General features: G+C 49.4%; 2 protein-coding genes across 2 annotated transcripts in view; both read left to right on the top strand.

The window, feature by feature from the left end:
- LOC146194709 (uncharacterized) overlaps positions 1 to 23,350 on the top strand; it is an 87,609-nt gene that overhangs the window by 11,458 nt on the left and 52,801 nt on the right. The window lies entirely within an intron of this gene.
- Positions 4,783 to 5,991, top strand: LOC146194710 (uncharacterized). The gene has a single exon (XM_084596622.1). It carries the CDS (start codon positions 4,783 to 4,785, stop codon positions 5,989 to 5,991), a length of 1,209 nt encoding a protein of 402 aa, XP_084452748.1.

Consider the following 23,350-nt stretch of genomic DNA (forward strand, 5'->3'; position numbering starts at 1 on the left):
CACATAAGCTCGATTTTATGTATGCACTCATTATCAAATATACGTCTGTAATAATCATCCTTTGAAATTTTGATTACCTTGTTTAAGTTAATTTTAAATGACTTCGATGCTATCCTCTTACTGTGATCGCGAGACTTAAGGAAGTCGTAAAACATTTTAACTTTATTCATTTAATGTAGGTTACGAGAAATCCAAGGTTTTCTTAATTTTTTCTCTTACGAAATGTTTTCACTCGAAAGGAAGAATAATGGCACTGCTTAAAAAGCTCTAGAAATTTATAATAGGAAGCATTAACATCTGTTATCATTACTTCGCTCCAATCAACGCTCAATATTCTCTCTCTGAAACCTTGCAATGGAAGTCAAGATTTATCACTATAATTTATTTTTGCACTTTCTTGTTTCTCTGTTGGTTACAGTCTGTAAACAATCAAAACAATGGGATCACTCAGGTCCCAACCTAGGACTTTAGAAATTACTTGGTTGACATGAAATTTGTAACAGTCATGTATATCAACGATGTAGATGAATTTATAATTCTTTTTGTGCACAGTATTTCATTACAAAACCAGAACATTGTAAAAGTAACAGGAACTGGATAGCCGGGCCGTAATCCTTCAGGACATCAATATTGAAATCGCCACCAATCGCAAGTGTCAATGCATACTAATTGTCGTTTGCATGCGAAAGCAGATCTCCAAGAAAATCAAGAAACAATAGAACGCTACCATTAGGAGGCCGATACACAACACCGAATATGCTGTTTCCGTTTCTAATGCAGAAACGTTCATAGTCATTAGCAGTCTTAGTAAATTCAGTTGATAGCTGGAATTCCGACAAATATATTTGCACTGGCACACCACCACCTCTACCATCCACCCAATTCAAGTAGACATTAGTGCATCTTGGAAGCGTGAAATGTTCTGAATCATCTGGGTACCATGTCCCCGGTGAACATCATCAGTTCAAAATTTACGCCACAAAAATACCAAAAGTAGCACTGCCTCTTCCCTCTTCGGACGCAGGGACCTCGCGTATAGGTGCAAACATCTAAGCTATTTACTTGCCTTCTGGTTTCTTACGATATACACAAGTTCTTTTGAGGCAATACTGTCTTTAACCATGATTCAACAGCGTACTGATGTTTTATGGTCAAAGTGTAAGGCCTCATTCAGATGTCAGTGATAATATTGACACATGCCATTCAAAGACGACGAAGGTTTGAACGGGCGATTCGGAAAAGACGACGAAGCAATACGGTGCTGCGCTTTTGTGCTGCCTTGACTGGCTGTTGGTGTTCTTCGGTGCCAGAGTGCCAGAGCGCCTTCTCTGTAACGTTACGTTACAAATCTGGTGGAGGAATAGCCAGGTATCGATCCAGTCCTGCATAATCAACCTGTCAATACGGAGCTTACCCCCGTACATCAACGCCTCGGCCGCCGCCTACGTGGAGAGCCCCCTGAATTTGGACCCCTTCCGGCCGCTACCAGGACGACGCACCCTCAGACGGCCGTAGAACCTGCTGCAATGACATCTGAGAGCAGGCTTCCCACCCACATTCTGTGTCATCAGCCGCGAACACCCCCCTCTTTTCATGGCGACGTGTTCGAGGACGCCGAGGACTGGCTTGAGAACTACGAGCGAGTTGCTCGTTACAACGGGTGGACTGATGAGCGTAAGCTCCACAACGTGTTCTTCGCTCTTGAAGAGTCTGCACGGACATGGTTTGAAAACCATGAGGCTTCCTTCCCATCCTGGGCAGCCTTCTGTCGTGATTTCAAAGCCACGTTTCCTAGCGCCGACCGCCGGGAACGAGCAGAAGCTGCGCTACACTCACGCATTCAGCGCCAGAACGAGAGCGTGCGTATGTTCTGTGAGGACATGACACGCCTTTTCAACCGTGCAGACCCACAAATGTCAGAAGATAAGAAGCTGCGTCACCTGATGCGGGGCGTTAAGCAAGAACTTTTCGCGGGACTGGTGCGCAGTCCACCACGCACTGTGGCGGAGTTTCTCAGCGAGGCAGCGACCATGGAGACAACGCTGCAACACCGAGCCCGTCAGTACAACCGTGACGTGAACATCATTAGGTTCGACGCACCCCCTGTACATGTCGGCAGTGACATGGACTCATTACGCAATCTCATCCGTTCGGTCGTGCGGGAGGAATTGCAAGCGCTCCGGATGCCTTGCAGCACAGCATCTTTTCCTTCATTGGCTGAAGTCGTCCGGGACGAGGTGCGTATGGCAGCTCAGCAAGTTGCTGACGTTGTTCCCCAGCAGCGCGTTCCTCACCAGACGTTTGACGCGAGGCCCACCTACGCGTCCGTCCTGAGTAAGGCTCCCCCGCCAGACCATAGTATCAACGCCGCAGCTCCAGCAATGGAGCCGCAGGGTCCCCGCATGGAGCACCTCGCATGGAGCCGCATGCAGCCTCGCTACTCCCCTCCGCCAATCTACCAGCCACCCCGTAGAAGTCAAGTATGGCAGCCCCGGGATCGTCGGCCCCTGTGCTATCATTGCGGTGAAGCCAGTCACCTTTACCGGGCGTGCCCGTACCGCCACGTCAACATGCGGGGTTTCGCCTCGGAGGGCCTCTACCCTCGGAATGCAGAACGGCCCACTGAGATTGCAAGCGACCTTGCAGCACGACAGTACCCCGTCACATCCGGTTACCAAGAGCGTCGGTCTACGTCCCCGACGAGCAACCGTTCGACAAGTCCCCACTCTTCCCGACGCCGCTCTCCCAGCCCTGGCCGGGAAAACTAATACCAGCGGCTTTCGGAGGCAGGGTCGCTGATGTCGGGAAATGTGAAGATCCTCCGTCATCGTCAGGCCGACCCGACGAGATTTCACTTGTGTCAGGTAGCGGCAGCATCCGGCATACTACCTCCGATTTGTGTGTAACGATTGATGGAGTGGATGTCACCGCGTTACTCGACACTGGTGCCGATTATTCTGTAATGAGCCGTGGTCTCGCCCGAGAATTGAAGAAAGTTTTGACAAATTGGTCCGGCCCGAAAATTCGTACGGCGGGAAGTCACTTGATTGAACCTGCAGGCAAGTGCACAGCGCGGGTCGGCATCCGTGGTTTTGTGTATGTCGGAGAATTTATCGTGCTTCCTGAGTGTTCGAAAGACTTGATCCTTGGTCTAGACTTCCTGCAGACCAACGGCGCTGTCATTGACCTGAAAGAAGCGCGTGTTTCTTTTTCGACGAAACGAGCCGTGGCGCGCATTGAAAACGAAGATCCGGGTCTGAACGTTTTGCGTATAGTCGACGATGACGTGAGGGTTCCGGCACGTTCTAGTGTGCTGGTTCTTGTAAAGCATGATTTGTTCCACGATTACGAGGGCATCGCCGATGGGCACCTTCCGCTACTACTCGAGAAGGAATTAGCCGTTGCTCGAGGACTCGTACAACTCCAGAACAGTTGTGCTACTGTCCTCCTGACAAATTTTGCTAAGGAGATGCGGCATCTCGCCAAGGACACAGCTGTTGCCGTCCTACACGATGTTACTGCCTTACCTCATTTATGCACCGCCAGAACGAACCCTAAAGAAGAGGCCGCACCTTGTCATGCTCTGCAAACCGTTAAAATTAGCCCCGACTTGAGGCCCGATCAAAGGAATCTTCTCTCGGCTCTTCTGAGCGATTTCGCAGACTGCTTCGCCACAGGCTCGAAGGTCGGTCGTACTCCTGTCGCCAAGCACCGCATCATCACCGATGAGACCACGTTACCGGTATGCCAGCGCCCGTACCGGGTTTCTCCTAAGGAACGTGACGCCATTAAAACGCAAGTGGATGAAATGCTTGCGGACGACGTGATCCAGCCTTCGACGAGCCCATGGGCGTCGCCAGTGGTCCTTGTCAAAAAGAAAGATGGCACCTTGAGGTTCTGTGTCGATTACCGAAAGTTAAATAACGTGACCAAAAAGGACGTCTATCCGCTGCCCAGGATTGATGATGCCCTCGACCGACTACGCGATGCCAGGTACTTCTCCTCATTAGACCTCAAAAGTGGATACTGGCAAATCGAAGTGTATCAGAGAGACAGAGAGAAGACTGCATTTGTGACGCCCGACGGCCTATACGAGTTTAAGGTGCTTCCGTTTGGTCTTTGCTCTGCACCGGCCACGTTCCAACGTATGATGGACACGGTTTTATCAGGTCTCCAGTGGCAATCGTGCTTGGTGTACTTAGATGATGTTGTTATTTTCTCGCCTACTTTCGAGCAACACTTGGACAGGTTGCACATCATGCTTCAAGCACTCCCCCGCAGGGGGCACCTGTTAAAGCAGGTGTTTGTGTGTTTTGTGCGACACCACGGACCCCAGCACCCACGCTTAGCCGTGCGTGGCATTGCCGTGTCTGGGGAAAAGGGGATCCTGGTGGTTGAGCCGATGCCGAGTGTTTGGACCCTTAAGGCCCCTCGGCGAAGGCAACACACCACTTTGGCCCACGCTTCCCACAGACGGCACCTCCGGGCTGACCCACCCGGGGGAAATCGGCAGTCGCCTTTTCCTGTCCTCCCCCTTATCTTTCACTTTCCTATCTCTTTTCTTGGCACTGTCCTGTCTCCTCCTCCTTTCTTGTTTTTTTCTTTTTTCCTGGCGGCGAGGGTTAACCTTGTGTGGAGTAGCTACCCTGAGTTACCCATATTCGGTTATAGTAGAGGTGTACAGCTGGCGTCGGCAGGGCTTGTTGCAAGTTTCCTGTCTCGCCCCCTTGTTGGGCTCCGTGGTGGGTGGCTGGCACAACTACCGAAAAAGGAAACCTTTTCATGGACTCTCTATCTTCAACGCATGATCGTCCTCCAAACAAAAGAGGGCGGACCGATGTAACAGGCCAGTTCGTGCAAAAACAAAAAGAAACCTTTCCGAAATACCACATTGTTCATAGTGAACAGTCAGAAATCCCAGCTAGAAAAATCTCTCCATTTACGGTATCAAAATGTCTCACAGGAAGCCTAGGCCCCGGTTACAAGGTAACCAAACTAACAAATGGTGACCTCTTGCTTGAAGTCAGGACCAAACATCAGTTCTCTAATCTGAAAAATATTGTGGCACTTGGGGACATACCCATCTCCATCACACCCCACCGATCTCTCAATACTGTCCGAGGTGTTATATCAGAAAGTGACTTTTTGTCCCTGACTGAGGAAGAAATGGCAGAAGGACTTGCTGACCAAAATGTCATAGGTGTCTACAGAATCAAGATCCGAAAAGATGACAAGGAAATCCCCACCAAACATCTTTTTTTGACTTTCAACAGCAGCACGCTCCCAGAATCAATTGAAGTGGGATACATAAAAGTAAATGTCAGGCCATATATACCAAATCCAAGAAGATGTTTCAAATGTCAGAGGTATGGTCATGGATCACAGAGCTGCCGCGGCCGTACCACATGTGCCAAATGTGCATCAAACGAACATAATGCAGACAACTGTGCTGCAGCACCGCACTGTGCAAACTGTGACGGGGAGCACCCCGCTTACTCAAGAGCTTGTCCAACTTGGAAAGATGAAAAGCAAATCATTACCATCAAAACAACTGAGAATATAACTTACAAAGAAGCACGAACCAAATACTTCCAGACAAAACGCACAGCATTCCAGTTCACAGCAAAGCCAAATCTCGCCGAAGTGGTGCGACGGGGCGAGGCACCACACCGGCCTTCAACACCTGCCCAGGCCACACAAAGTGAGCTTGAGGTAGGGCCTTCTGCGCCCCTGGTGGAAGTGGTTAGTACCACTCCACCCCAAAAACAGGCCACCCGTTCCTCAGGGGCGGTGACCCACAAGACCTCTGCCCTTGAGGCGGGGTCTAAAAACAATGAACACGCGCCTCCGGCACAACTGTCCGCCTCCTCTGAAGAGGTGATGGACACATCCAGCCAAGATGGCCATGTGCCTTCGTCGTCACACAGACGGCGAAGCTCCTTGGAACGATCCAGGAAAGACAGGGCCCGCATCACGGGCCCTGAAAAATAATAACTCTACGTCTAAACTCACAAAAGAATAAGATGGTGTTCCTAGTGCAATGGAACTGCAGGGGACTTTTAACCAACATAAACGACATAAAAGATATCCTAACCACACTCTCACCTGTTGCGCTTTGCTTGCAAGAAACAAATCTAGGTCCCAAGCACACAAAAATACTAAAGAAATATCAAGTCTTCCGCCGAGACCGACAACAAGCCAGCAGACTTTCCGGTGGAGTGGCCATTATAGTGCAAAATGGTATTGCAGCCCGAGAACACCAATTAAACACCAGATTAGAAGCTGTGGCAGCCACATTACTTACATATAAAACCATTACTGTGTGTTGCGTGTATATTCAACCTCACCTAAAAATAACTCTCCATGATTTAGAACATCTTTTTAGCCAGCTTCCAGAGCCATACGTGGTAGTAGGCGATTTTAATGGGCACTCACCCATGTGGGGTAGTGAGAAAACTGACGCGCGAGGCCAAGTTATAGAGAACCTTATTCTTTGCAGTAACACATGTTTGTTAAACTCCGGAAAACCTACTTTCTGTTCTCCAAACACAGGAAAGATGAGCGTTTTAGATTTGTCCTTTTGCTCGCCCTCTATTTTTAACGATTTTAAATGGAATGTTTTAAATAATCCATATGGGAGTGATCACCTACCTGCACAAATCAATTTATCATCTTCATCTTCAACATCTGTCATACCAACCAAACCACGACGTTGGAAACTTCATTTAGCAGACTGGGATTTTTTTAGAACAGAAGCAGACTTGGAAACAATTTTTTCAGAGGAGCATAGCGTAGATAAAATGAATAAACTCATCACAGATTGCATTATAAATGCCGCGCGCCTTGCCATTCCACAAACCTCAGCAATGGTACAACAAAACAGCAAAATCTGGTGGACACGGGAATGTAGGGAGGCAAAAAAACAACAAAATAAAGCCTGGGGTAAGTTTCGAAGATATCCAACGTATGAAAATTTGACAGCTTATAAAAAAGTTAAAACTAAAGCTCGTTATATTCGTCGCAACGCCGAAAAACAATCATGGCAGAAATTCGTGACATCTATAAACAGCTCAACACCATCTAAAAGAATGTGGGAACAAGTCCACAAACTAGATGGCAGCTTCTCCTCATATACAATTCCGATTCTCACAGCACCTGGTATGCAAACGAGCATCGAAGAGTAGGCAAATATATTAGGGGAACATTTTCATAAGGTTTCAAATTCTACACACTACACAGAAACATTCCTAAAATATAAGAGCACAGCTGAAAAACAAAAGCTTCCAACAAGTGGCAGCACGAACAAACCATACAATAGTTTAATTACACTGCAAGAATTAAAGAAAGTCCTAGCTAGAGGTAAACAAACTGCACCAGGTCCTGATCAAGTTCATTACGAGATGCTTGCTCATCTATCCGAAGCCTCTGTAGAGGCACTTCTGAAATTTTTTAACAAAATTTGGGTTCTAGGGAAATTGCCGGAAGCTTGGAAAAGGGCCATTATTGTACCATTCTTAAAACCAGGAAAACTGCCAACTTCTCCTAACAGTTATAGACCTATTGCTCTCACCAGTTGTCTAGCGAAATCTTTTGAAACTATTTTAAATACTAGATTAACCTTTGTTTTAGAATCTCATGAACTTATTGATATTCATCAGTGCGGTTTTAAGAAAGGGTGCTCGACAACTGACCACATAGTACGCCTTGAAAACACTGTCCGAGAGGCTTTTATACATAAACAGCATTGCCTCGCAGTTTTCTTCGATCTATAGAAAGCCTATGATACAACGTGGAGGTACGGGATCCTGCGGGATTTAGCAGATCTAGGCACCCAAGGCCGAATGCTAAATGTTTTAAATAACTTTCTCTCACACCGTTTTTTCCAAGTCCGTCTCGGCGCCACCCTGTCTAGAAGCTTTGTTCAGGAAAACGGGGTGCCACAAGGGTGCATTCTAAGCACAACCCTGTTCGTTGTAAAAATGAATTCCATTTGCAGAGAAATCCCAAATTCTGTTATGTTTTCGCTCTATGTAGATGACCTTCAGATAGCCTGCACATCCTCAAACATACAAACATGTGAGAGGCAAATACAAATAACGATTAATAAACTAGCGAAATGGGCCGACAAAAATGGATTTCAGTTTTCCCCTCAGAAGACGGTGGCAGTTATGTTTTCGCTCAAGCGAGGCATTCAGAACAGCCCTGTCCTCCACTTAAATAAAAAAGAATTACCGGTGAAAACTGAACACAAATTTCTAGGCATTACGTTCGACAAAAACTTACGTTTCTACCACACATAAATATACTGAAAAAGAAAGCTTCCAAATCTCTTAACATACTGAAAGTTCTTTCGCGGAAACGTTGGGGATCCGACAGGGCATGTCTTTTACATATATACCGCTCTGTTATACGCTCACGCTTAGACTATGGGAGCATAGTATATGGTTCAGCTAGACCTTCATACCTTAAAAAATTAGACCCGGTACATAACTTAGGCATTCGCCTTGCGTGCGGAGCGTACAGAACATCCCCAATAAATAGTCTTTATGTGGAAACGAACGAGCCTTCACTGAAAGACAGACGAAATGCACTCACATGCGCTTACGTTCTCAAAATAAGGACACGAAAAAAACACATCTGTTACCCGATTGTCACAACTTGCCCCTCCCGAACAATATTCACAAATAAGCCTCAGACAACAAGACCATTGATTATGCAATTTGAAGATATTTGCCGTGAGCTCCATATTCTGGACACCTTGCCTGATGTTGCTCAAGAAAATAGGCCCCTGGCCCCATGGTACAACTTTCCAACAGTCTGTGACCTCACACTTACACAGTTCAAAAAGAGCGAAACTCCTACAGAACATATATTACAAGAATATCACGCACTAAAAGAGAAATACAGCAAATGCACAGAGTTTTACACAGACGGATCAAAAACTGCCTCCTATGTGGGCTGCGCTGTAGTGGATCGGAACTCCGAAAAAATTATTCGACTTCCTCAATGTGCATCAATATTTGCAGCCGAGTGTTATGCTGTCCTGGTAGCTGTAGCAAAAATTGTGTACGAGGGCATCGAGAACAGTGTTATCTATACAGATTCACTGAGTGTACTCACAGCTCTAAACTCCAGAAATGCAGTCATGCCATTACTCGGTAACATAATACACGATGTAATAAAGATCTCAACCCAAGGACATAACATAATATTCTGTTGGGTTCCAAGCCACATGGGCATTGAAGGAAATGAGAGAGCAGACGTGTGTGCTGCTCAAGCAGGCAGGAAAGAAATAGAGAAAGTAAACATACCTTATAGGGATTGCATAAAGTTAATTAAACGAAAACAAAAGGATATATGGCAGTCTATATGGAATAACCAAGAAAGTAATAAATTGCACCTCGTAAAGCCCAAAATAGAAGAATGGGAAACAAGCACTCATCAAGAACGCTTCATGGAGGTTACAGTATGCCGTCTGCGTATCGGGCACACACATCTCACACATAACTTTTTACTAATGAAACAAGATAAGCCTACGTGTGGAGAATGCGGAGAAGTACTCACAGTAAACCACATCCTGATTACATGCCCAAAACTAGAGACACTACGGAGAAAGCATTTCACTATTTTTTATGATCGTGCCATCCCTTTCCATCCCAAATTACTTTTAGGAGAAAGAGCAATAATAAACTTAACATGTGTTCTTAGTTTTTTAAAAGAAGCAGACGTTCTGAATAAACTGTAAACTTTAACGAACCTTTTTCCCCTTTTTAAATAAGCACAGATTTTAACCTTGCTCTTGGCGCATGATAGCCTGAGTTGCTTATGCGCCAAAAAACCCCAATACAATACAATACAATGCTTCAAGCACTCAAAGGCGCGCAACTAACGATCAAGCCTGAGAAATGCCACTTTGCTTTCAAAGAACTACGCTTCCTCGGCCATGTTGTCAGTGCACAGGGCGTTCTCCCTGATCCCGAGAAGACTACCGCAGTGTCAAATTTTCCACGTCCCACCGACAAAAAGGCACTTCGACGATTTCTAGGTCTTTGTTCGTACTATCGACGCTTCGTCAAAGATTTTTCTAAGATAGCTGAACCACTGACAGCACTAACCAGAGATGACATACCCTTCCTGTGGGGAGACGATCAAGAGCAAGCCTTCCAGGAGCTTAGAAGCCGCCTACACAAACCCCCAATTCTCGCCCATTTCGATGAAGACGCCGCAACAGACGTACATACTGATGCCAGCAACGTTGGCCTCGGCGCGGTACTCATTCAGTGGCAAGGCGGAGTAGAACGGGTTATCGCCTACGCGAGCCGAACACTCTCACGATCAGAGGCGAGCTATTCGACAACGGAGAAGGAGTGCCTTGCGGTAATCTGGGCCATCAGCAAATTTCGACAATATTTGTACGGACGACCCTTCCGTATTGTCAGCGACCATCATTCCTCGTGCTGGCTGGCAAGCCTTAAAGACCCGTCTGGACGCTTAGCTCGTTGGAGCCTCCGTCTTCAAGAGTATGACGTTACTGTTGTCTATAAGTCGGGACATAAACACCAAGATGCGGATTGCTTGTCACGCGCGCCATTGGACTCCACCGCAGTAGAAAACGCCGACGAGTTTCCCTTTATTGGGGCCATTACTCAATCCCATATGGCTGACCTTCAACGCAAGGACCCGGAGCTGGCGCCGCTCATCGATTATCTGGAAGGACGCGGTGGTAGAGTACCGCTTGTTTTTCGTCGTGGCTTGCAGTCATACGCTCTACGAAGTGGAGTTCTCTACAAGCGCAATTTTGAAAGATCAAGAGAGACATTTCTACTCGTAGTACCTACGCACCTACGGCCTGACATCTTGAGCGCTTGTCACGACGAACCGTCCGCCGGCCACTTGGGAGTTAGTCGTACGCTTGCAAGAATTCGGGAGAAATACTATTGGCCGAAATTATTACCTTCAGTACGATCCTACGTTAAAACCTGCCATGACTGTCAACGCCGAAAGACTCCACCCGTGAAACCAGCTGGATTTCTTCAGCCGATCGCTCCACCGCAAGCTCCATTCCAACAAGTGGGAATGGACCTTCTTGGTCCTTTCCCGAAGTCAACTAATGGAAAGCGTTGGATTGTTGTCGCGACAGACTACTTGACCCGATATGCTGAAACCGCGTCGCTCACAAATGGAACTGCCACCTAAGTAGCAGAGTTTTTTGTCCACGACATCGTGTTGCGTCATGGCGCTCCGGCTGTTATTATTACCGACCGCGGGGCAGCTTTTACGGCCCGCCTGACTAAGGCTATACTGAACCTTACACATACTAGCCATAGACGGGCCACGGCATACCACCCGCAAACTAATGGCTTGGTGGAACGGCTAAACAGAACTCTGGCCGACATGCTGTCTATGTACGTGGATATAGAGCATAAGACCTGGGATCAAATCCTCCCATATGCAACGTTCGCATACAATACGGCACTTCAGGAAACGACGCGGCTTACACCCTTCGAGCTTGTCTTCGGCCGTCGAGTGACCACTCCACTGGATACAATGCTGCCCGTATACACCGACGACGAACATGAGCTTGACCTGGACATTGCTAGTTTTACTCAGCGTGCGGAAGAAGCGCGGCAGCTGGCAAGACAGCGCATATACCTACAACAGCAACTAGACGCTGACCGTTACAACAAGGGACGGCGCTTCGCTGCCTACGAGCCTGGAGACTATGTCTGGATTTGGACGCCCGTTCGTCATCGTGGGCTCTCTGAAAAATTGCTGCGTCGGTACTTCGGCCCATACCGTGTCCTCCGCCGCCTCAGCGACGTTACTTATGAAGTTGAATCCGCGACCCAAGATCCCTCAAGCCGCAGACGACGCAAGTTCACTGATGTTGTGCACGTCGTCCGGATGAAACCCTACCACGATCGCCCCGCTGACTAATCTTGAGACTGATGGCGCCCCGTTTTGTGCTGTGGTATCCCATACCAACCTAGCATACTATCTGTCAGCTCATCACATCAAGCAGCATTTGCAGCATCGAGGCGATGCTGCCAAGAAGGGGGGCAATGACACATGCCATTCAAAGACGACGAAGGTTTGAACGGGCGATTCGGAAAAGACGACGAAGCAATACGGTGCTGCGCTTTTGTGCTGCCTTGACTGGCTGTTGGTGTTCTTCGGTGCCAGAGTGCCAGAGCGCCTTCTCTGTAACGTTACGTTACAATATTATCAATGTCTCTCTCACGCTGGATTAGCACAGCAGAGGTGTCAGTGCGTCGCACGAAAATGAATCATTTTTTTTATTCTTACATGTTTCCACTCGCGCTCTCGCTTTCATGCAATGGTCGCTCCAAGCAGCTTTTTCATAAACGGACAAAGGTTCTCATTTACGTAGATTGGCGGCCCCTCTAACGCGTCTGCTTGCTGGTCCTCAGATCATGAATGCTAGACCAGTACTGCATTGGTCAGTCTTTTCTTTAGCGATTATTTCCGGCACCTGATCACGCTTATCTCGTCTAAGAAACTGTACAATTAGGTTCGTCTGGTTTCTTGTCTTTACACTGTGACGTATATTAATGTCGGTACTTGCTATCGGCTCACCTATTGCCTCACCTGTCTCTTTCAGGATGTAGGGAAGGCTCTCGTTTGGTTCTTGCAGATTGCCTTTGCTTTCGGGATTCTTGTTTCACGACTATTCTTCTGCTTTTCAAGGTTGGTTTGATATTCCTGTAGGCGTTTTTCAAGCGTGCTCAGTCTCTGCCGAAGACCCTCATTTTCTTTCTTCAGAGCGATAGTTTCAGCGGCTGTAGTTGCTGCCTGACGATTTGCCTCTTCAAAGCTTTTCTGATAAGTTTTATGCTTTTCTAATATCTTCTGATGGGAGACACTTAAGCTCCGCCCTTAAGGAAAGGCAGCGTTAATGTCTCGGCTCTGGCTCCATTTCTGATCCTCGTGCACATACAAGCATATTGCCACTGACGTAAGTGTGAATGCTCCAATAGTTTTCTCGATAGGGGAGACAACCTGCGTCAGTGACATCCATGAAGACCTCGGCAAAACCTCTGTGCAGCGCGGCCCTCCGCATGTTGTCTGCTCCGCGTGGCATTCTAACTCGGGTTTACGCTCGCGCGTGCGGTTGTTTCTCTTCTCTTCTGGCCACGTTCCGGCTGCTCTTGCGCGCCAACAAAGGGGAAAAAAATCCGAACCAGAAGGAAAACACGATAGCACGTTTTTTTTTTGCAGAGCTTGTGTAGTAAACGGTAACGCAGTGGTTGTCGGTCTTTTTTTAAGTATGCCGTACAGCTCGTATCACAGACCGCTGTTTGTCCCTGGTGATGCCGCAGCGGCCATCGCGAAACCGAGGCAGCCCCTAAGAACTGGTGATCAACGTTTCTATCCTCATACGCGATTCTACTTCCGGGGCTCAGACGCAGCGCATTCGCTCGAGCAGATAACTGCACTGGATTGCAGAGTGGCTGTAGAACTACGAAGAGAAAGGTCTCTCTGGAAACCTGCCCCCCCCCCCCTGCACCCTAAAGTTGTCACGCATTGCCTTGATGTTCGCCTAGTGGAGAGAGAAACTCCCGCAAAAATGGCATGCATCGGTTTCTGACGAATGAGCCAGGTCGTTAGGAGCCCTTCATGCTTAGATGTAGATAGGTCATTGATTTCGGATGGCAGTGTGCAGCAACGAACTTACCCTGGCCGCTGCGACATGAACCATAGGGTAAGGCCATCGTGAAGGGAACATGTTCAAAGCGCACCGAAAAGAGGCGCCGGAAGCATCCTGTGGAGATATCATTCTGCTGAAGCAAATAGGTCATTATGGGTGGCGACGTTTACTTTCGATTCACCTTGTTGGGGGTAGCCTAAACCAACTGTCCCAAAAGAGTTTAATGGGCGTCTTCAATTAAGCAGTTAGAAAAAGAATGAAAACTCCCCGGTGCCTCCCAGGTAGCACAGAATGCGGGGCCCCAGTAGGTCCGATGTAGGCAAGTGGGGCTGGGGGAACCATCATAAAACCTTCATCGGTCCCCGATGGGCAAAAGTGGGCAAGCCCCATTTGGGCTTGCCCCTGCTCCTCCTGCATGGATCCCATGGCGGCGTTTCTTTTTGGGCTAATGCAGAGCACATTCCTGCATCCAGACCACAAGGGTTCCTTGCCGGATAATTGAGGGCAATCCAGCCTAAATGTGGGCTTTTTATGGGAAACCCCTCATAGATTCGAAATGAGGCCGCCCCCATTAAATCGTTGTGGGACCAACATCGGCCGTAGTGGGGCAAGAAAACGGACATACCCACTTGCTGCCCAAATCGGCCCCTTGTAGGTTACTTGAGGGCAGGTGAAATATGAATAAGGGCTCAATTTGGGAAAGCCCTCGTGAAGCCCAAATGAGGCAGCCTTAGCTAAACCGCTTTAGGTCCCACATAGGCTGTAATGGGTCTGGAAGGCGGGCGTGCCCGCATGGTACCAGGATCGGTCCTTTGTGCGGACTTTGAAGGCCCGTGCAACAGCAGGTGGGCTCTAGGTTCAAAAACAACGTCCAGCCCAATTGGGGCTGCCCACATAAAACTGCTTTATATCCCACATGGGCCGTAATGGGGCTGGAAGGCGGGAGTGTCCACATGATACCAAAATTGGTCCCTTGTGGGGAATTTGAAGGCACGTGCAACATCAAGTGGGCTTTAGGTTCAAAGCCAACACCCAGCCCAATTGGGGCTGCCCACACTTAACCGCTGTAGGTCCCACATCGGCCGTAATGGGGCTAGAAGGCGTGCATGCAATTGCGTAATCATTGTTTCCAACCTTTATTTGCATTAGATGTTGCCCTAAATTACTAATATAAATAATTCGTATAACAGTTGTTGCCATGTTTAGTCGATTAGAAATTTACATGGCTTTAGTTCTCGCGCTCATGCAAATTGCGCTACAAATACTAAAACGAACGGTTTGCTAACTGTTGCCTCTTATGTGGTTGCTTTGGACAGCCTGCAACTCCCAGCACAATATTACTGTTCAGAACACACATCTCCATAGCCTGAACAAGATGTACATGAAGTAATTTTGGCTAGATGAATGTTATGAATTATTGTAAAATTTAATATTGTAGCTGTTTAGAAAGTGCAGACATGAATAAAATAATTGCTTATGTGCTTAAATATTGATTGGGAAAACTTGGACTAGGGCTTTCCATCAATTTCCTGCGTCGGACCCTTATAAGAATAATGTGGGCAAGCCCAAGTGCGGCTATCGCTATAGAACCCGCATTGGTCATATGTCATTATCTGAGGGGCTAACTGAAATAAAAAAAGTTCCTCCAAAGCGGCTGCCCAAATCGGTCCAAAGTAGGACCATCGCGGGGAGTTGGCGGGATGTGCCCTTTTAACAATGCCAGAAAAATGCGGGCAGCCCCGCAAGGGCTGCCTGCATCGGCCCCAGTGGGGCCCATTGGGGTCTTGTCGACAGCCCCCTTCGGGCCTACGTCGGCCCCTCTTGCAGCACCCACATTGAGCCCACCGGGGCTGTCCTGCGTTGCCTACATCGGGCCCACCGGGGCCCACCCTTCATTGCCCACTTTGTGCTACCTGGGCTGGAGCACTCGTTTCTGCGTGCACGCGTATCAATGATTCCCCACGAGAAGGCTGGAACCTTGATTCTGTGAACGGCATGGTAAGAGACATCGTGGCTTCCGCATTATTCTTTACTCTCCCACAGCATAACATCACAAGAGTTGCCACCTCAAGTCCGTTAAAAAATACCTGTCGCTTGCCTCTTGTCTGTTAGTACTGAATCCGCTTTCATGCTTTTTTGTGTCGGAGCATGCCAACAAGCGCTCTTGAAAGACAATGTTAGCGGCGATCAATAATCACAAAGTCTTGCTTTCGGAAGCATCGATAAAAACATGTTTGCAACCAGTCTCTAGTCCTGCCAGGGAACCGAAAAAGCAAAATTAAGAAACACCACTGGTGAATAGCACCGGCTTGGCGCGCGTCAAGACGCGAATCTTCCCCCTCACCTTCATTCTCCTTCTCCTGGATCGCGTGCACGCGCGGCTGCTCGTGACTCGCGCTCCCACCCGAGTGGGCTCCACAGTCTCGACAGACAGCCGTGCACTGTGCGGCTGCGACTGCGCGTAGGTTCTGTAGTTTCTCTCCAGAAACCGAGCGCTGGCGTCGCGGAGAAAACTCCAGCTTGGGTTCCCTAATTACCTCCTCCACATTCATCAGCATACATTACTAAGTATATTAGGTGCAAAACCACTAGCATAGGTATAAACCGCACACTTTAATCAAGGCCTTTTTCTAACTCATTAGGCTTAGCGGCAGCATATTTCACTTGGGACTTTTCTTTCCTGACCGTCACGCGCGTTGAACATGATTGTTCTCCTCAGCTTCAGGCGCTGAACATATCAGAGCCGAATACCTGTTTTATAACTTCCCCCGTGCGAAAAGACGCCACCCTGGAGGCTTATGGTGATGGGATGACGGCAGGATCGTACTAAGGTTTCAGGCGGTTACTGTGTGCTATTTCACGATTGCGGCGACGGTGGTCAGTCGATGGCGTAAAGGGTTCGATGAGGTAGTTGACGGGGGTGTTTGCTTTACAATACGGTAGGGGCCTTGATACTTGCTCAGAAGTTTGGATGAAAGGCCGGGACTGGAGGAAGGCACCCGTAGCCAGACCAGAGTCTGTACGGTAAGTAGGAAGAAGTTCAGATTGATCTCGGGTGGTTTTCTGCTGTTGCTGGGCGTGAGAAGTGAAGTACCGGGCAAGCTGGCGGCATTCGTCAGCATACGTTGCAGCTTTGTAAACAGTTTTGAATTTGGAAGAATCCGGTCGGTATGGGAGAATGGTGTCCATCGTACAAGAGGGCTTACCATTGTACAGGAGTAAGTATGGCGAGAATCCGGTGGTTGCTTCAGTGACAGAGTTATAAGCGAATGTGTTGAATGGAAGAATGCGGTCCCAGTTGGAGTGGTCGGAAGCGACATACAGTGCCAGCATGTCGCCCATGGTGCGATTAAAATGCTCAACCATTCCGTTTGTTTACGAATGGTACGCGGAGGTGGCGCGGTGAACGATTCTACATTCTCTAACAGCAGCTTCGACAACTTCAGAAAGGAAGGCGGGACATCTGTCACTCAGCAATTCTTTGGGAGCCCCGTGGCGAAGAATGATGTGATGGAGGATGAAGGAGGAAATGTCTTGGGCTGTAGCAGATGTCAAAGGCACCGTTTTGGCGTAGCGTGTGAGATGATCAATTTCAACGATGATCTAGCGATTGCCTGTTAATGTGCTAGGAAGCAGGCCGTGCAGGTCGATTCCAACGCGCCCAAGGGGCTGAGCTGGGCAGGTCAGCGGCTGCAGAGGCGAGGCGGACTTTCGAGCTGGGTGTTTTCGGCGCTGACACTCTTGGCAGCACTGGACGAACCGACGAACATAACGGTACATCCCACGTCAGTAGTATCGCTGTCGCAGGCGAGTGAAGATTTTCAATAAGCCGGCGTGGGCACACTGGGGATCGTCGTGGTAATAGGAGCAAATCACAGAGCGCAGATGGGTCGGATTACAAGCAGCCACTTTCTATCATCCGGAATGTAATTCCTACGGTAGAGGAGCTCGTCTCTGATGGCGAAATGGTGAGACTGGCGACGGAGAGCGCGGCAAGAAGGTGGTGAAGCGCGGCCAAATAAAAAATCCAGGAGAGAAACGATTTATGCGTGTTTGCGTTGCTCGGAAGTGGGCATGTCGGTGGGATGTAGAACGGATATAGCAGGAGTGCCTTCAGACGGCAAGGGAGAACGTGAGAGAGCATCAGCATCGGCATATTTATGGCCAGAGCGATAGATGACGTTAATGTCGTATTCTTGGAGCCTCAGAGCCCAACGGGCCGGTCGATCCGAAGGTTCTTTCAAAGAAGACAGCCTGCAGAGGGAGTGATGATCGGTGACGACATAAAAAGAACGGCTATACAAGTAGGGGCGAAATTTTGGTATTGCCCAGAGGATAGCGAGACACTCTTTCTCGGTGACGGAATAGTTTTCAGCTTTTGTTAGGGTCTACCTGGCATAAGTGACAACGTACTCAATAAAGCCAGACTTCCGCTGACTCAGTACTGCGCCGAGACTGACACCGCTGGCATCAGTGTCGATTTCCGTGGGAGAAGAAGGGTCAAAATGACGCAGGATTGACGGAGTAGTCAGAAGGTGGTGAGTGTCGCCAAGGCATCATCACAGAGCGGAGACCAGGCTGAAAGATCGTGGCTGGACAGACGCTTGCTGAGTGGGTCGATGATTGTGGCGAAATTGCGAACGAAACGGCGGAAGTACGATCAGAGGCCGACGAAGCTGCGGAGTCCATTCACATTAGTTGGCTTGGGAAATTACGCCACAGCGCGCAATTTTGCCGGATGGGGAAGAATGCCATCCTTGGAGACGACATGTCCGAGAATGGTTTGCGGCCATGCTCCGAAACGGCATTTCTTTAAATTTAATTGGAGGCCAGCGTCGGTCAGGCATCGCAGAACTGTCTCAAGGCGCTGGAGGTAAGATGGAAAATCTGGGGAAAAGATGACAACGTCGTCCAGGTAACAAAGGCAATTGTGCCATTTGAGCCCTCTGAGTAGTTTGTCCATCATTCGTTCGAATGTGGCAGGGGTGTTGCACAGTCCGAATGGCATGATATTAAACTCATAACGCCCATTGGATGTGACGAAAGCAGTTGGGTGATCGGCCTCTGCCATCGGCACCTGCCAGTAGCCGGAATGCAGGTCTATTGAAGAAAAGAACTCAGCTCCCTGCAGGCAGTCAAGGGCGTCATCGATACGAAGGAGAGGATATCCGTCCTTGCGTGTGATCTTGTTCAGTCAGCGGTAGTCTGTACAGAATCGGATGGAAACGTCTTTTTTCTTGACGAAGACGACCGGAGATGCCCAAGGGCTGTGCGACGGTTGGATCACGTTGCACTGGAGCCTGTCAGTCACCTGTTCGTCAATAATGCGACGCTCCGCGGCTGAAACATGGTACGGACGATGGCGCAAAGGGGCATGGGTGCCGGTATCAATACGGTGTGTAACGGTAGTTATGTGCCCTAACGAAGGTTGCTGGGAGGCGAACGAAGCCGCGAAACGTTGTAGAAAACGTTGTAGGAAACGTTTTACAACGAACAAGCTGGGTTTGTTGTAAGGGCGTCAGGCCAGCGTCGGTGGACCGGTAGAAAACTTCGAGGGATGATGGGGTGGCGACAGGAAGAAGCATTATGGCGCTAATGTGAAGGCGGTGGTGGTATCGACGAATGGATAGGGGGAGTGGTATCGAGGAAAGCAACACTACCCAGTGACGGGCCACGGAGTAAAGTGATAAGGCAGGGGCACGGATTACAAACAAAAATTACGCTTCAGCTGCAAAAAATTGTCAGCACACCATGGGGCAGCAACACGGATTTTTGGTCAACGCATCGTAACGAGGGTGTGTAGATAACAGTGGTGTCGGAAAGAGCAGCACAATAAAGAGCACAAGTACTGAGGAGAAAAGCTGAACGTCGGTGTCCTCTGCAGCGTGCACGGTAGCAGCAGCAGCAGCAGCAGCAGCAGCAGCAGCAGCAGCAGCAGCAGCAGCAGCGCATGCGTCGAAAGAAGAGTCACTGAGGGGTGATAACTCAAGCACGGGCGCAGTCTATTATGGCGTTATGATTGGAGAGGAAGTCCCAACCAAGGATGCCGTCGTGTGATGAGGGGGCGAGGAAGAGGAATTCTATTGTGTATTGAACGTCATCGATGACAAGACGGGTGGTGCAGGCGGCTAATGGTCGAATGTCCTGAGCGCTGGCAGTGCGAAGAGAAACGGCAGGAAGCGGCGTCATTACCTTTTTAGGTCTGCGATAGACGGCATAATTAGGAACTGAAACGGCTGCGCCAGTGTCTACAAGTGCTTGGACAGGAACTCCCTCAATGAATACGGTAATAATGTTGGCTGGTACGGAAACAGGTCTTGAGTTAGTCCCTGATGGTACAGTTCTTGCTTCCGGAACTGCGGCCGTTAGTGTTCCGTGTAAACGGCTGATTGACGGTGGAGCATCGGAGAACGGAAACGACGGCCAAGAGAAGGCGAGCGGTGGGAGCGGCGATTGTAACTTGAAGAGGACGGCGGAGGAGGCTCAGGGAACACGGGCGAGGTGGGTGGGGGAAGGTTGTACGTCGGCTCACGTGTATAGTCATAGGGACGAGGTCCACGATTGCGGCACAAACGAGCCACATGGCAGGCGACTCCACAGGCGTAGCAAATAGGCCGGTTGTCTTGTGGGCGCCAGGGGTTGGAAGGCTGTGGCTGTGATCGACGGCGGAGAACAAGATGAATAGGGGGGATTGTGGGCTGATGAGTTTGCTGAAATCCCTGACGCTCTTATTGGAGGGGAGGCCGGCTGTAGACAGGGTCGACAGGGGGGTTGGCCGCACCAAAACATCAGCGCACGTGAGAGGAGCCGCCCCCAGGGACTGCTGAGGAGGCGAAGGCAGAACCTCAGCGACCTGCTCTTGTATGACACGCTGAAGAGTGGGAGTGAGCGGCGGCGCAGGAGCAGGGGCTGGCGGGCAGGTAGACAAGGAAAGCTGGCGTGCGACTTCCTCATTAACAAACTGTTGAATGTGCTGAATGAGCGACTGCTGGTCCTGGGCACCGTCCCCGGAGAGAGCCCAGCTGGAAAGGGTGGCCTGCTTAAGGCCAGCACGTCATGTGGAAAGCCGCCTTTTGCGCAGCTCATCGAAGCTTTGGCTGAAGCTGATAACATCGGAAACAGTTTGGGGGTTTTGGGCGACGAGCACCTGGAAGGCGTCATCGTCAATGCCTTGCATAATGTGTCCGATCTCCTCGGCGTCGCTCATGGTAGAGTTTACGCGCTTGCAGAGGTCTACAACATCTATGAAACTGGTGAAGTTTTCGCTCGTTTGGTGTCCCCGTATTTGCAAGCGTTGCTCGACGCGCAGCTTACGTATAGCGGGACGGCCAAAAACTTCGGTCAGGATGGTCTTGAGAGCCGTCCAGGTAGAGATGTCACTCTCATGGTTTCGAAACCATAGATTGGCAACGTCGATCAAATAAAAAATGACGTTTGTGAGCCTCACCGTGTCGTCCCACTTGTTGTACGCACTTACGCGTTCTTACGACTCCAACCAGTCTTCTACAACCATGCCATCGGCGCCACTGAAGATGGCTGGGTCACGCTGACGCGCTGCACCGGGACAGATGATAGGCGATGGGGTTGGCGGTTGGCTGGCAGTCTCAGGCATCGCGGAAGTAGTAAGCAACGCTCGGCTGCGAAACTCCAGGTTGAGGGGATTGCTGTCACCTCCATGACTTGTTGTAGAAGACATTGAATAGGGTGCTACACCGTCAACAGTCAATGGAATGTTCGGCGATTAGTCGTGAGACTTGCGTCAGCACACGCACGAGCGTCGGAGCGAGCTTCGTTGTCGTTTTCATTCCTGACCGTCACGCACATTGAACATGGTTGTTCTCTTCAGCATCAGGCCCTAAACATATCAGAGCCGAATACCTAATTTACAGATGTATTATTTAGAAGCAGCTTTGACGTTTAATTATAGTTCTGATTCCACCTCCGAATAGCACGCTGCAGAAAGCTCGTTTCAGTCACAAAAAGTGTCCGCCTAATAATTGTCCGTTCAATTTGGCCATGACGTCGATCTCTTTCGGAGACCTATTCGAATTTGTTCAATCTGTAGCGACAAGGAAGGGAATCCTAGTAGTGAAATATGAGCCAATGGACTAAAATATGCAGATATCCGGCATTGTAATTGGGAATGCGCTCTCACTTTTGAAGTGTTTCTACCAAATAAATTAGCCAGGCCAGCGTTTTAACAATAACCTGCGTATTTTAAACCTGCTCTAGGTTATGGATTTTCTTAAAGCACAAGGCACTAGCACTATTCCATCGTTCTGGTGCAAAATAGCATGTTCTTTTTGTTGCGAAAGCAGCACTACGCTAGTTCTGAGCGATTTCGCGGAGCCCCGGAGATCCCCAACTTCGCATGCGTGAGGAGCGAGTGACATCGCACACAGCACAGCTGGAGAGCAGCGTCGATGCCGCCGCCGACTCCTCAGCTGAGTGGGTGACTGATGTGCCACAGCCACCCCGACAGCTACGCATACGCCAGGACGGAGTGACCTCACACGATCCACAGCTCGCGCTGTGGCCTTAGCTGTGTCTGTTAAGAGGAGAATGGCGAAAGCCTACCCTTCCTTTCCAATCATTTGCTTCTCACCGGCGTTCGTTGCACAGCTGTATATATATTTAATTGGTTTGCAGGCAAGGGAAGGCGCACTATCTGGCACACGTTCTCCGGAAAGTGTGGTTGAACGGTAGAACACTGCTCCGGTGACATAGCGTTCCATGGACGCATAAAAGTCTCCTCTTTAATGCTGACGGCGCCCCAGACTGCAGCGCTCCGTTTTGCCTTAGCGACTGTGATGCTCCGAGGGGCTCCCCTCTCTGTGGAAAGCGCGCCGCATTCATCACACCTCTCCTAGCCACCCTGCCACAGTGGATGGCCAGGAGGTAATTTCGACCACATGCGAATATTTCACGTGCAGAGACATCGCACAGCACACGAACGCCTCTCCGTTTAACCATCTAAACGCACCCGCCGGCGGTGGGGTTTGATCCCGGGTGCTCTACCTAGATCGCCGGTGAACTTTGACACGTTCAACGGAACTCTAGTTGAGTTCGATACAACGTTGGGTCGCCTGCAGCCAAAGCTTTTGCTCCACATTTTGTTCAGCAGCGTTTAAACCCTTCAATGTTTTTAAATGTCAACAGCCTACCGCAGCGGAATATTCTATTTTAGATGGTGATCAATACAGCCTGGCCCTTGTATTCGTCATCACTAAGGCTTAGTAAAAGCTGATTATTTTTACAGCGCAGCTCTTTTGCGCCCGTGCTTGCGCTTCGCATCGTCATCGCCGCTCTCCCTCGCCACCAGCTCCGCAACTGGGGTAGCGCCCGCTCCTTCCCCCACCCTCTCCTTCGTCCTCCTTGGTGGCAGCCGCGCTTGTTATCCGATTGCTGTGCGCGCTCCTGCCATCACAGTTCGCCGCTGCGTGTACCCCCCACCCCTCTTCTTGCTGGTTCGTTGATTTGTGGGGTTTAACATCCCAAAGCAACTCAGGCTATGAGAGACGCCGTAGTGGAGGACTTCGGAAATTTCGACCACCTGGGGTTCTTTAACGTGCACTGACATTGCACAGCACACGGGCGCTTTGCTTTTCGCCGTCATCGAAATGCTGCCGCTGAGGCCGGGATTCGGTCCCGCGTCCTTGGGAACAGTAGTCGAGCGCCGTA

Source organism: Amblyomma maculatum, chromosome 3 (assembly GCF_055883805.1).
Source record: "Amblyomma maculatum isolate TAMU_Amacu chromosome 3, ASM5588380v1, whole genome shotgun sequence".
Classification (NCBI taxonomy): Eukaryota; Metazoa; Arthropoda; class Arachnida; order Ixodida; family Ixodidae; genus Amblyomma; species Amblyomma maculatum.